Source organism: Hordeum vulgare, chromosome 2H (genome assembly GCF_904849725.1).
Source record: "Hordeum vulgare subsp. vulgare chromosome 2H, MorexV3_pseudomolecules_assembly, whole genome shotgun sequence".
NCBI classification, from domain to species: domain Eukaryota; kingdom Viridiplantae; phylum Streptophyta; class Magnoliopsida; order Poales; family Poaceae; genus Hordeum; species Hordeum vulgare.
In genome coordinates this window covers 602514758-602530037 of record NC_058519.1, presented here as the reverse complement: position 1 = coordinate 602530037, position 15280 = coordinate 602514758, and the positions used below count along the sequence as shown (strand labels likewise).

At 44.6% G+C, this 15280-nt stretch overlaps 1 protein-coding gene across 1 annotated transcript; it reads left to right on the top strand.

The window, feature by feature from the left end:
- The first annotated feature begins 376 nt into the window (after nucleotides 1-376).
- Nucleotides 377-1217, top strand: LOC123430732 (protein EaeB-like). The gene is made up of 2 exons (XM_045114577.1): nucleotides 377-608; nucleotides 735-1217. Exons 1-2 carry the CDS (start codon nucleotides 450-452, stop codon nucleotides 1017-1019), a joined length of 444 nt encoding a protein of 147 aa, XP_044970512.1. The 5' UTR covers nucleotides 377-449; the 3' UTR covers nucleotides 1020-1217.
- The last annotated feature ends 14063 nt before the right edge of the window (nucleotides 1218-15280 follow it).

The following is a 15280-nucleotide window of genomic DNA, read 5'->3' as shown; positions in this document are numbered from 1 at the left end:
GCTCCTCCTGACAAAACCTTGGTTGTACGTAACCTTCAAACGTCGACATCAGGATTTGTTTCTTCGATCCGCTCCAAACAGGTTATGTAGGTATAGGTGCGTTCGTACGAGAGGCGGGGTGGGGTAAGCAGTAGTAGCAAGGCATGGGTGCAGCAGATACTCATTTCTTTTCTTTTATTGGCAAGAGAAAATCGACAGTACAGTACAGTACCACACAACCTTGTCGACAACTCTCTGCACCACATAACCTTGTCGACCGTCGATTGTCGCCATGCGCCGCAGCGATCGCCCCCCGACGTGTCGCCCCCCGCCTCACCCTTCGCCCCTCCGCGTCCGGCCTATAAATGCGACGATGCACCTCTCGTCCTCCCATCGAACTGCAAGTGAAGCTCGCACAACCTACCCTACTCATCCATCCATCCATCCATAAGCAGGTTTTCTATCGACCAATGGCTTCTTCTTCCGTGCTTCTCGGAGCCTCGGCCACGGCCGCGCTCACCGGCACCCCGGCAGGCAAGGCCCTTCCCCGGCCTTGCTTCCTCGCCGCTCGCCCGCGCACCGTGAGCGGTGGCCGCCTCTGCCTGCAGAACCCTCCAAGGGCGACTCCGGTACGTGTGTGTCTCGAGCAGTACCTTTCGATCATGGCCTCATGCCGATTATTTTTACGTGCGCTTCTTTTTAACCGTCCTCTGAGATATGCTGACCGAGATATATATGCGTGCATGGGACTGCAGGCGTACAACGACGCCGCGGATGCCACCGACAAGGCCATCGACGGCGTGAAGGGGGTGGCCGACGAGCTGAAGAAGGGCGTGGCGGAGGCGGCGGAGGCCGTGTCGGGCAACACCGACAAGGCCGTGGAGGAAGCCGGGAAGGGCGCGACCGAGGTGGACGACAAGGCCAAGGACCTCGCGGAGCAGGCCAAGAAGGCGACGGAGGAGGCGTGGGACGGCGCCAAGGACGCCGCACAGGGCATCACGGACAAGGTCGCCGCCGCGGCCAAGAAGGAAGCTAGCTAAAGCTAAGCTGACAATACGTCGACTAGCCCGATCTGTATCTCTCGATTCATTTTGCAATGTAAGAATGCATATACGTACTTTGGTACAAAGAGATAAGCTAGCTGTATTTCATTTCATGTCACATAATATAGGATTACCGCGATGTTAATGCCAAACACAATAAAGAAAATGATGCTACGTGTAAGTTGTTTGAACTTTGAATTCGGCTCAGTCGATTCGTAAGAGTAGGAAGGAGGAGACGAGGCGCAGCACCGAGCCCGAAGACAACGGCGCCCGGGCGAGCAGAACGAGGCCTGGGCACAACGGCAAGGCCAAGGCTCATGGGGCTCCGGGGCGGGGCGGATCCCTTGGGTGGCGGCGCTGGGCGGCCGCGGGGCGCAGCAACACGGCGGCGGGGCGGCCGGCGTCTTGGGTCCGGTGCGTGGCGGGACGGCTGCAACGCTTCCGTCTCGGGAGGTGGCGCATGGACTGAGGAGGTTGCACCTGGCGTTGGGGCATTAGTAGAAAGTAAGACTTTGGTCCAGCGAGATAAAAGCTTTAATTTTGTTTTTGTTACGAATTGAGATCAATGGATGCATTAGTCCTGGTTCGTGAGGCCAGGGCGCCGGTCGAGTCAGGGTCCCGGTTCGTGTGACCCTTTGCTCTGGGTTTCAGACACGAACCGGAACCAATGGTCCTCGCTCCTCGCGAAGAACCTTTAGTTCTGGTTGGTGGCTGAAACCGGGACTAAAGGTCAGTCTTCTGTCCCGGTTCTGGCATCAACTGGGACTAAAGAGATGCCATATGCTTTGTTCACCGTTCTATCCATGCATATAAGGTGTTCGATGAAACGCCCGAGCCACACTTAAGCTTTCTCCTCTCCAAGCTCGACCTTCAAGCTCCATTTTTTCTCAAGATTTGTCTAGGTTTGACGAAGCACCAACTACACAAGTGTTTAAAAGGTTAGCTACTTCATCCTTTCATCTCTCATTACTAGTTTAGCTCATTTCAGATGCTCTAGAAGTAGAGTGGTTTGTGGGTTTTAGTGTAGGAGTGCATGTGGGAGTTCTTTTAATTTAGATGCACAATTTAAGCTCAAATTAACTTCTTAGAGTCTGCATATGTGTAGGGTGTCGTCCCGTCTCCGTCCTCACCATCGTCGATCGCCCGCGCCGATCTCCTCGCCGGCACTACCGTGATGAGCCTCTTGTTCTTATCTTCTTTCTAAAATAAAAAAATCTTATGTGTATGATTTACATAGATACTTGTATAAATTTCTTATTTTTATTATTGTTTGTTATTATATAGTGCGATGGTTTTGGTATCCGCCCACGTCGGTCCTCGTCGGGTCTATGATTCAGACGTGGTATATTTTCTTTTATCACTATTTGTTTCATTTAATTAGTGTTTATGACAATTATGCCGACCAACGTGACAGGGATGTTTTTATCTAGAAGGTATGTTGTAAGTGCATCTAGTGCCCCTTAGTGATTTTGGTGGTTTGAAGACTTATAGGTTAAGTATCTAATGTGTTTGTAAGTGTACACGGGATCTATAAGTCATTGAGGAGTTTGAGATATTTGAAGAATATCGACCCCTAAAAATATATGTCTTCAGTTGAAGAAATTGGTCTGAAGCTGAAGAAATGAATCGCGAGGAATCTACGATGAAATTGATATTCCTCATGAAGATACTGATATTGAGAAGACCGGTGGTTCCTGAAGAAAATAATTCTGAAGAAACTGAAGCGTGAAGATTTACATTTTCTGTTTTACTTTCTTCGCATTTGATGAATAGAAACACCGTACTGTTAAAGGAGGTCAAAGTAACACTATGGAATGATTTTCCTCATGATGCTCAACCCAAGCCTAATCCTATCAAAAGCCTCAAGTGAGGATTATGAGTGACATGAGGACTCTCACAGTTGAGGGTTCCGACCGTTTCGATAACCACGCCAAGTCATTGGTCTTATCCACTTCAACGGTTATATTATTTAAGGGCATTAGTGTCAAATCATGTCGAGATGCTCCCAGGCTATAAATAGCCACCCCCCACAACCACTAGCTGGTTGACTGCTCCATTAGAAACTGACACTTGTCATAAGAGCAACCCAAATTCCTCACAGCTTTCGAGAGTAATCCATCAGTGAGGAAATACCCCATACACCGAAACCACAAACCAAACCTAGTGATTGAGCATCACTGAAGAAGTTGTTCCTGTATGGGACTGAAGCCTTTTACCATTGAGGACTGTGCATCCTCTAGACGGTTAGGCGTCATGGTCTAGAGCAATCCAGCAGTCAATTGTGGATCGCCGGGTGACCAAGTTTGTGAGGGTTTGGAAGTCTGCCCTGAAGACTTACCACGAGTGTTGGGTGATGACTGTGTGTCCTTAGCTCAAGGAGAATACGGTAGGGACTGTGTGTCCCGGGACTGGGTGTCCTTTGGTTTCAATACCAAGCCGCTCCAAACCAGATGTACAACTTTCACAACAGTTGGAACTGGGTCATCAACAACAGTCTTCACTAAGAATCGGGTTCTAATTCCTCAACTCTTTACTTTCTCTGTATTGTGTGTTGATGACTTTCACTGTGACTGTTTGAAGAATTTGCTGAAGACTTTCTCTGAATTTCCTCAACCCCAAATTCTTCATAATAGTTAATCATCATCTGTATTCTGCGTGCCTGCTTACTGTGCAATCTGTTTTCACATTCTTCACTCTATAATACTGTTGTTGTGAACGTTTGCACGTCTGATCCTTTACTGTTTCCGCTGTAAGTTAGTCATCAGTGAGGAATTTCCTCAAAAGGAATTTCCTCAGTGATGAAATTCTAAAAATCTCCTATTCACCCCCCCCCTCTAGTCGATATAACGCACTTTCAATTGGTATCAGAGCAAGGTACTCCCTTGTTCTGTGTGATTTTGGTTTAACCACCTGTAGTTTTAGTTATGTCGACTGCAGGCATGTTTAAGGTGACTGCAGCATGTCCTACCTACGAAGGAAAGAACTTTCCCTTCTGAAAGAACAAAATGCAAATGCATTTACAAGCTATTGATAATGATCTCTAGTATATTATGGAAAATGGAGTCCCCGTCATCTCTGCCAGTGTCACTGCGGCTGATGTGAAGAAATTCAAGCAACTCGATTCTCAGGCGAAGAACATCATCTGTGGTCATCTGAGCCCTGACCAGTTTGGAAGAGTGAGTGCCTTGGGCTCTTCAACACTGATCTGGAAGAGACTGTGCAAGGTAAATGAAGGAGTATCAACCCAACGTGACTCTAGCGTTGATATTCTTCGCAATCTCTTCAATCGCTTCAAGAGACATGACAATGAAAGCTGCCAAGACACCTTTGATCGCCTCACTGACATATCAAATGAACTGCAAGCACTGGGAGCTCGAGACATCACTGAACACGAAGTTGTGAAGAAACTGCTGAGATCTTTGGATTCTTCATTTATTACTTTAGTTCTGATGATTCAAGAAAGACCAGATTACAAGATGCTTGATCCAGCTGATATACTAGAAAGGCTAAATACTCATGAATTCCAGCTAGAAGAAAAGAGAGATCTATATGGATCAAGCTATTCCAGACCACGTGCACTGAAGGCTAGAGCAATTTCCTCATCTGAAGACGAAGACACAGACGATAGCATTTGTGATCCTGAAGAATTTGGACAGGAGCTTGCAATGCTTGTGAGGAAATTCCAAAGATTTACACGACGAGACCAATTCGGTAAATCTTCAAGAAGAGACATGAGGAAATCAGAATCTGCATCTGAGGACTACAAGAAACGAACCTATCACAAGTGCAAGAAATCAGGTCATTACATTGCTGATTGTCCCCGTTGGGGAAAGGAATCAAAGAAGGAGAAATACAAGGATGACAGTTCTGATGACTCGAAGAAGAAGAAGAAATCTTCAAAATCCTCATCTTCAAAGCCCTCATCGCACAAGAAGACCAGTTTCAGAAAGGCTCGGGCACTTATTGGCAAGGAAATGGACTCCGAGGCAGAATCAGAGAAATGTGATGAAGAAGAGGGTTCTGATGAAGACTCAGAATCAGGACAGGCTAGTCAATCTTCAACCACTTTCGTCCGCAAGTCAATCTTCAGTCTTGAAGAAAATGATTGCACCATCCATACTGATGACTATGTTGATGACATCGCTCCAACCTATTGCTTCATGGCAAAAGGTTCAAAGGTATCAAATAATGCCTCCTCCTCTGATTCAAGTGACTGTGAACCTAATGATTATAAGAAACCCAGTTAAAGTAAACTTGCTATTATTGCCACTAAACAACAAACTGCTCTGGAAAAGCTTCAGAAACTGCTAGACAAAAGTGATGATCTGTTGAATGATGAAATGAACCTTACCCAAATTCTCACTGATGACATGAAAAGTCTTTAGTCTAGATTTGATAATCTTCAGGATCGTTATGATACACTCCTCACTGATCATGAGAAGGTTTCCTATGAATTTCTTCAAAGGAAGCTGGATCTTGAGAAGCTGAGGATGTCTCATGATGATCTTCGTATAGAAAATGATTCATTACTAGCTCAACAGATCAGCGCTAGTCAACTTGAATTTATTCCTCCATGTCTTAAATGCATTGAACGCGAAACTGTTGATTCTTCACCAAAATCTTCAAATGCTACCATTACTACAAATTCTTCAACTGCACCTATTGTGTCTATTTCCTCACTTGAGGAAAACACAAATGTCACTGATGAAAATGCAGGGTTGAAGGAATTGTACGTGACAGGCATGTACAAAAGTCTCAAAGGACATCAAATCCTTTGTGATGTGCTCAAAAAGCAGATCTTGAACAGGAAACCGAGGAAAGAAGGAATTTCCTTTGAGAGGAAACTAAATGTTGATGGATCTTATTGGAAACCTGAGCAGTATCCCAAAACCTCATGGGTTGCTGCTACTGGGCCTCCTTTTGATCCAACTAATCTAACTGGTTTTTCATGTGAACTATCCTATTCCTCAGATGAGTAATTTGGTTCCAACTATAAACTTTTCAAAAATCAATCTGGTGAAGTATTTGCTCGATATGTTGGAACTAACTGCAGGAATGGCCCTCCTCTGAGGAAAATCTGGGTTCCCAAAAGTTGTCTTGAAAATCTTCAGGTGAATGTCCTCATGACACCACCACTGAAGAATCTGAACCCCGGATCAAATTCCTCAGGAGGACCAAAGTCTTCAAGAGGATCAAAGTCCTCAACTGGTCAAAACTATGCTCGTACCCGTGCTTATGCGTCTAACATGCAGGGAAACTACAAGGAATATGAATATGAGCGTTACTCCTCAAATCATTATGTTCATAAATCCTCAAACCAGTTCTCTGCATATTCATATGAGTACTTTAATCCCCCTACTGTTAAGAGAAGTGCATTAGCTTCAATGCCACCTTTCTCATATGGTGCTCGCAGGATGATGAACGCTTTGCCACCCCTTCAGATGTGGGTGGTGAAGAAATCAAACTAATCACTTCTGCAGGTCAGGTCTCCAGATGAAAATCATCATCTGAAAAATTTTATGGAGACCTGAAGAAATGCTTGATAGGACGCAAGCTAATGATTGATGAAATAGAAATATTTCACACGTCCTTACATTTCTGTTATGATGAAATTACTGATCTGATGAAATTAGTATCATATTCTTCAAATCTGAAGCATATGAGATGGTAAGCTGTACTAATTCATCTGCAGGATGACAAACCCAAAAATACTGAGTGGGTTATCGATAGTGGCTGCACACATCACACGACTGGTGATAAAAGCTTACTGATGAATATGCCACTAATTCCATCACCTCTGAAGCAAATCACATATGCTGATAAAGGTAAAAGCAAGGTATTGGGACTTGGCAAAGTGGCTATTTCCAAGGATAGGCATATGGACAAAGTGATGCTTGTTGAATCCCTTGGTTTTAACCTTATGTCAGTCTCAATGCTTTGTGATCTTGATATGATTGTTATCTTTGGTAGATATAGATGTGTAGTCATCATGGAATCTGACAGATCCAAAGTCTTCGAAGGTGTAAGAAGAGGGGATTTGTACATTGTTGATTTCTCTACAGGTCCTCAACCAACCACTTGCTTACTAGCAAAAACCTCAGAAGGATGGCTGTGGCATCGAAGAGTAGGTCATGCAGGCATGAGGAATTTGCACACGCTTGCGAAGAATAAGCATGTCATCGGCATCGAATCAGTCAAATTCCTCAAGGATCATCTCTGCGGTGCTTGTGAATCTAGGAAGATGACCAGATCCAAGCATCCCTCCAAAACCATCATGACCACTACACGACCATTCGAATTGCTTCATATGGATTTGTTTGGACCTACCCACTATGCCACACTAACCAATGCAGTATCTCTATATGGCTTTGTCATAGTTGATGATTATTCCAGATACACTTGGGTGCATATTATAGTGTATAAAACTGAAGTGCAGGAAATCTTCAAACGATTCTTTTCAAGGGCCTCGACGAACTTTGGCATCAAGATCAAACATATCAGGAGTGATAATGGAACCGAGTTCAAAAACACTGGTCTTGATGATTATCTTGATGAACTTGGTATTACTCACGAATTGTCTGCTCCTTATACTCCTCAGCAGAATGGTGTCGTCGAAAGGAAGAACAGGACTCTGGTTGAAATGGCAAGAACCATGCTTGAAGAATATCAGACTCCTCGTCGCTTTTGGCCTGAAGCAATCAACACTGCATGCCATATCATCAACAGGGTATATCTTCACAAATTCCTCAAGAAAACCTCATATGAACTCCTCACTGACAAGAAACCCAATGTAAGTTATTTCAAAGTCTTCGGTGCAAAATGCTGAATTAGAGATCCTCACCACAACTCAAAATTTGCACCTAAGGCACATGCAGGTTTTATGCTCTGTTATGGAAAGGACTCGCACACTTACAGAGTCTTCAACAACTATCTCAACAAAGTTGTTGAGACTGTAGATGTGTGGTTCGATGAAACTAATGGCTCGCAAAGAAAGCAATTGCCTTCTGATCTAGATAAGCTGTCTCCTGAGAAAGCAATAAAGCTCAAGCCTACTAAAGACATTGTTCCATCTGAGGAAATTGATGAAGAAACGATCCCCATCGCTGATAAAAACCAGGAAGATGTTCCTGAGGAAATTGCATCAGCACCACTTCCTCAGCCCAGACAAAATCCTCAACCAGCTCATCCGAGGATTGCAAACGAAGTTGAACTTGACAAAATCCTCAACGACATCAACGCGCCAGGTCCTCTCACTCGCTCAAAAGCTTCACACTTAGTTAACTTTTGTGGGCATTTCTCCTTTGTATCCATCACAGAACCCTCAAAAGTAGCTGAGGCTTTTCTGGAACCGGAGTGGATCCAAGTTATGCAAGACGAACTTCTTCAATTCAAGTTGAATGACGTATGGGAGCTCGTCAAACAACCAGATCCTCGCAAGCACAACATCATCGGCACCAAGTGGATTTTCCGAAACAAGCAAGATGAGGACAGTCAAGTGGTGAGGAACAAGGCACGACTTGTAGCCAAAGGCTACACTCAGGTTGAAGGAATAGATTTCGATGAAACTTTTGCACCTGTTGCTAGACTTGAAGCTATTCGAATATTACTTGCTTATGCTAATCATCATAACATCACCTTATATCAAATGGATGTGAAAAGTGCATTCCTCAATGGTAAGCTTGAGGAAGAAGTATATGTTGCTCAGCCCCCAGGTTTTGAGGATCCAAAGAATCCAGACAAAGTCTTCAGACTCAAAAAGGCTCTGTATGGCCTCAAGCAAGCCCATCGGACATGGTATGATGCATTGAAGGAATTCCTCATGAAGAAAGGCTTCAAACATGGTTCACTCGATCCAACTCTTTTCACTAAATCCTATGATAATGAGCTATTCATGTTTCAAATATATGTCGATGATATTATATTTGGCTGTACTGACAAAAGATACAGTGATGAATTTGCCTACATGATGAGTGAGGAATATCAGATGTCCATGATGGGGGAGCTGAAATTCTTCTTAGGTCTTCAAATTCGTCAACAAAGCAATGTAATCTTCATATCACAGGAGAAATACCTCAAGGATGTTCTGAGGAAATTCGACATGCACGAATACAAAGGTGCCAAGACTCCAATGCCTACCAACGGCCACCTCGGCACTGATGAAAATGGTAAAGATTTCGATCAGCAGGTATACCGTTCTATGATTGGCTCTTTATTGTATCTATGTGCATCTAGGCCAGATATAATGCTTAGTTTTTGCATGTGTGCACGTTTTCAAGCAAAACCGAAGGAATCACACCATAAGGCTGTGAAACATATTCTTCGATACTTAGCTCACACACCAACACTAGGATTATGGTATCCCAAGGGCTCCAATCTTCATCTGGTAGGGTATTCTGACTCAGACTATGCTGGTGACCGTGTGGATCGCAAGTCAACTTCTGGCACATGCCATTTCCTCAGAAGATCACTAGTTTGCTGGTCCTCAAAGAAGCAGAACTGCGTATCACTCTCCACTGCCGAAGCTGAGTACATTGCTGCTGGTTCTTGCTGTGCTCAATTGCTATGGATGAAGCAAACCCTCAAGGACTACGGCATCAACATGAAGAATGTACCTCTCTACTGTGACAATGAGAGTGCTATAAAGATTGCATACAACCCAGTACAGCACTCGAAGACCAAGCACATCCAGATTCGTCATCATTTTCTTAGGGACCATGTCCTCAAGGGCAATATCCTCATCGACCATGTGAAGACTGATGATCAACTGGCAGATATCTTCACTAAGCCCTTGGATGAGAAAAGGTTTTGCAAGTTGCGGTGTGAGCTAAATATCTTAGAGTCTTCAAATGTTTTGTAAAAACATGCACACATCCTAACACTTATGCAAAGTTGATGACTTAGATGTGCAACACATGATGAAACAATTTTCTTCAACTGATGAAGAATGTCACTCTGAATGTGAAGAAATTAACGGAGAAAATGATTCTCAGGGCCCTACGACAATTGTACGCGGCGTCTGTAATCAACATTCTTATATGGTGGGTAACGCCACCGCCCAATGTGAAATTCCTCAAGTTGATTTTCTTCAAATGATCAATTTCCTCACAATGCATTCTTCTTCAAAACAGTTGTTCTTCATTGTGATGATCTATTACAAAACCTTCAAAAACACTTGATGACTTTCATTTGACTAGGTAGACTGAGATTTCTAGTCCTCAACAGCATTCACTTATTGCTATTTGTTCAAGTTGATGTTTCTGCTAAGTGAATGTGATCGGACCCTACTTTCCCTCTATGCTATACTTATCCAATATATTCAATTCTTCATATGCGTTTTATTTGAAACTTTTTTCAAAATCCTCACTTCATCCTTGTCAGCTGATGATTTCGTAACGAAAATCCTCAAATCTTCAAAAATTGTTTTCTTTAAAGGCACAATAACTGAACCCCCACTTTCCACAATCGGATAACCACGATCTCCACTATCTCCACCGCATCGTACGGGAGCTACACGTGTCCTGCGGAGACGTAGAGGCAAGGGCTATTCGGTCCGAAACTTTCGCGCCAAACAGTAACTTTTGGGCTATAAATATGTCCTTATCCCCCTCGGTATCCTCTTCTTCGCCTCATCGCTCTCCTGCCACAGCACACTCCACCGAACCCTAGCGCCACCGCTGGTAGTCTTGTCGTCGGTGAGGAAGAGCTTCACTACCTCGACCTTTTCGTCGCCAGAATCACGCCGGAGTCGGACCATCTTCGTCCGTCGTCGCCGTAGACGTCCTCTGCCGCCAAGTTAGGGTGCATTGGACACTCGAGCGAAGAGCCTCTCCAACACTACTTTCTGTGTCCTTCGTATGCACCTTCCAGGGTAAATATATCCCATTTTTATAGCAGATTAGATCTGAAATTTTACATCTTCTATGTGAGATCTGTTTTCCCTCAAAATATGATGCACACATGATTCCTCAAACACTACCTATCACCACAATCATTGATGAACTAGCTAAGCATCTAAGATTTTCACGAGATTCCTCAATTGTGTGAATTTTCGGATCTGTACAACTCTGGAACCCAAGAACAGTATGCTTAGGCAAATTCCTCAACCACTGGTTATATTCCTCAAACTGTCAAACTTTTTCATTTTCTTCAAATCTGAGAACGCATATGACCTCTCCAAATTCCTCGCAACCATACTCTGTTCACAGGTGCACACATGTCAGCTGATGAATCTCTCGGTTCTCATCACATTAACTCATTTGCAGCGTTTCTGGAAGAAACTCTTCAAGGCTCATCAGAATCCTCAAGAGTTCAAAATCATCAGAAAATTCCTCAACTGAAGAAAATGGAGGAAGAGAGGAAACAGAAGGGAGGAAAGAAACTGGAGCAGAACACAGCTGCTGATATTCCTGAGGACATATACTTGGACTATTGTACGCCTGATGAACATGAGACAATGGCCAAGAGAAAAATACGGCTGCAGAAAATTGAACGCCGATGGGCGAAGGAATGGAAGGAGTACAGGTTTGTGACTCCCAAATATGCAAAGAAATTCGCTTTGAAGCCTCCTGGCAGAAGGGCCCCACTTGAGGATCATCAAGTAGCACATCCATCAAGCCTCAAAACCATTGATGACTATCCAGATGAAAAGGAAAAGCATCTGGCCAAGCTCAAGAGGCAAGCAGAAGCTGCAGTGAAGAAATTCAATGAATCCTCAGCTGCTGCCTCCGGTGCTGCTCATTCCTCAGCTGCAGAAACCTCAGGCTCAGAGATTCCTCAAATGTAGTCTGCGCCATCAAAGCCAAAGGCTCCAAAGCCTCAAGAGAAGTCTGCTCAGACTTCTCTCACAAAACCCTCAGCACCAAAACCCTCATTACGAAAACCTTCAACACCAAAACCATCAGCGCCAAAGCCCTCAGCACCAATCTCCTCAGTATCAAAATCCTCAGCTCCAGCTCCAAAGCCTCAAGAGAAACCAGTACCGAAGCATGTCGTGAAGCCTACGACCGCCAGCTCCAGCTCCTCACTCCCAGCTGCAACTAGCTCGGAGACAAAGTCTTCAACACCACTTATGAAGACTTTGGCAACTACTGAACGTGCACCTCTGCCCAGCCCCAGCAAAATCATCGCAGTCCCATCTGCATCAGAGGGAAGTGATGATTATGATGATGAAACCCTGCAAGCCATCATCAGAAACAAGCAAGAAAGGGTAGCACAAGCATGAGGCAGTGCTATTCCTCTGGCCATGGACCCCAAGGTCGTCCTCGACTACATCAATATATGGTATGAGGACCCAAACACTCCCATTGATGATTTGAAACTTCCTCCTGGCATCAGCCACATGGTGGCCACCTTCATAAATGAAGCCAAGTGGAAAGAACAGCAGGCCAGGCAGGCAAAAGTTGCAAAGGCCAAAAAGGAGAAATTCCTTAGGCAGAATCTCCTCAAGCTGACTCCTGATGCACTGGTATCAACCCAGGCAGAGCTGCAAGTACTGACTGACAAGTACGCCAAGCTGTCAGATCACAAAAGCATCAAGAGCAATTTCATCAAGCTAGCCACTAGTGTTGTTGATGACTACAACAAGAGAACCGCACCCCCAGCACCAACTCCTCAGCCCTTGGTTGAGCAGCCAGCAGATGCATCTCCTGATGAGGAGAAAACTCCTCAAGCTGAGGAAGAACACCAAGAGCGTCGAGTTGATAAACCGGCCATTGAAGAAATCATCACAGAAACTGCAACTGATGAAATTGCAACCACTGATGAGACTGCTCCTGATCCAGCTGCTTCATCAAAGCAGGCTGATGACTCTGTTCCAGCTGGTTCCTCACTATGAGCTGAAGAATCTGCAGAAAGAACACCTTCACCAAAAGCTTCAAAGGTGAAGAAGATAATTCCGTCTGCATTAGACGTGAAGAAAACAAGGGCTGCTGAAAAGGAAGCAAAGAAGAGAAAAGCCTCCTCAGCAGTAGAAGAGACAGAGGCAAAGCACCACAAAGAAATTGAAGAAACTGCCCCTCTGGACCCGGTGCACCAGCTGATGAAACTGCTTCTGCCACAAAGCCAGCTGAAGAAAACATTGCTGAGGAAAATGTACATTCTGAGCAGACTCCTCAAGATGAGGAACAGGCTGACCCAACTCCTCAAAATGAGAAAGAAGCAGAAATTCCTCAGCCTGAAGCTCAGCCACAGCAAGCATCATCTCCCCAACAAGAAGTACCAGCTGAGGAAATTCCTCAACTTGAGGAAAATGCTGAAGAAAATATACCCGCCCAAGATAATGAATTCATTGTGCTCAACCCAGAGACTGCCATTGTTGTCTCCTCCCCCGTTCCTCAGCAAAATCTCAAGCCAGTTCAGCGTCAGCCCTTCTCCAAGCGTCCAAAGTTTCAGAAATAAAATTTCTTTGAGGAACGCATGTATTTCATCGGAGAGAACCCTTATGACAAGCCTCAAATGAGGCATCTGAAGTTTTGGACAAGGACTCAGATGAACTACTATGCCTCTGTGCTCTGTGGACGCAACAAGATATTCCAGCACAGGCACATTCCTCATGTTGAGCTTGAAGAAATACCTTGCATGGAACCAGTCCTCAGTGTACTCCACGATGCAGGTTTGCTTCCTATGTGCTCCGACATATCAGACTGGAACAGTGAGCTTATTCTTCAGTTCTATGCCACTCTTCATATATCTGGCAACCCTGAAGACATCAACACTTGGGTGTTTGATTGGATGACCCAAAACACTCACTACAAGGCTCCTGCTTCTGAACTCCTCAGAGAACTGCCCGTACCAATTCCCTCAGATGGGGCAGTGAAGCTTTATGGTGAGTGCGAGCTGTCAAATGGAATGATGGAAGTCCTCATGAAGCCTTTGGCTGCAGGAAAACCCTCAAGAACCACATTCCTCGTCCATGAGCTCAAGTACACACCCCGCTCTGTCTACAGAATCCTCTGCAGTGTGCTCGCGCCAATGAAAGGCCATGACGATGAAGAAGATGTTGTAGGCCTCATGAAGAATATCCTCTTCAACATCATTCACGGTATTCCTATTAATATCCATGATTTCTTCTTGAGGACTTTGGCTGACAATGCAATGTGCACATATGATCACAAGATTTATGCCCCGTGGATCATGAGATTCATCAGGACAAGGACAGGCATCAACTTCCATGCTGATTTCCAAAACCACATGGGTTATATGCCTCCTATCCAGGTCAAGAAGAAGACTTTCGAGCCCATCGAAGGAAAAGGAAAATCTGTGATTGAAGAAGGCAGCAGGCCCCTTGATGGCGAGTTCAAAGAGCCAGAAGCATATTCTTCATGGGACGATATTGAGACTCGTCCAGCAAGCCCTATTCCTCCTCGCGTGCTGAACACCAGAGAGCTCCTCCTCAGTCTTCACCAGAAGGTGGATCACAACCACAAATGGGTCAAACGCCAGTTTGGTGCCATTGTGAAAACCCTCACTGAGACTCAGAACTCTGTGAAGCTTAATCATCACTATCTGCATGAGGTCTTCGATCGCACCTGGGCTACACTTGCACATCTGAAGACTCAGACTGAGCTTGAAGAAATGAACTTTGAGCAGGACTTTGACTTGTCGTGGCCTCCCAAGAGGAAGTTCAGGCCCATTCCAGTGCCAGACCTTGAAGACAGCTCCTTTTCTTCATCCCGCACTGTTGAATCTGATGAGGAACAACTCGACACTGCAACCGGCCCCAGGAAGAAGACTACTCCCAAGAAGCATCACGGCTCTTCCTCGACCGCCAAGAAATGAAGTCTTCATGGGCGTTAGTCCTCAGTTTGTCCCTTTTTGTCACTTGATGACAAAGGGGGAGAAACTCGAGAGTTAGTCTTCAAACGGGATATTTTTGGGGCTTATAAACTATATTTAAGTTACAAACTCTTGGTTCTTCTGAAGTTTTTATGTAATGAGTTGTAACTTAAGCCCGATGGTACTCTCACGCTTTTGAATGTTTTTCTTCGCATGCTTATTCCTCAAGTTTTAATGCACGCATGCTGGAATTCGTCAGATACCATTTGCCATCATGCATCTTCATTTTCTTCATATGATATGTTATATGTATGCATGATTTACAAGACTCAGGGGGAGATCTCCATGATATAAATCATCAATGTGCATTTGCTATAAAAGCAAAATCATCAAGGTATGCACATCTTCAGGGGGAGTCTCTCTGAATCTTGTTTTCAAATTCCTCAAATGAGTATTTACACTTCACATTTTTTATCCCTGTTGAA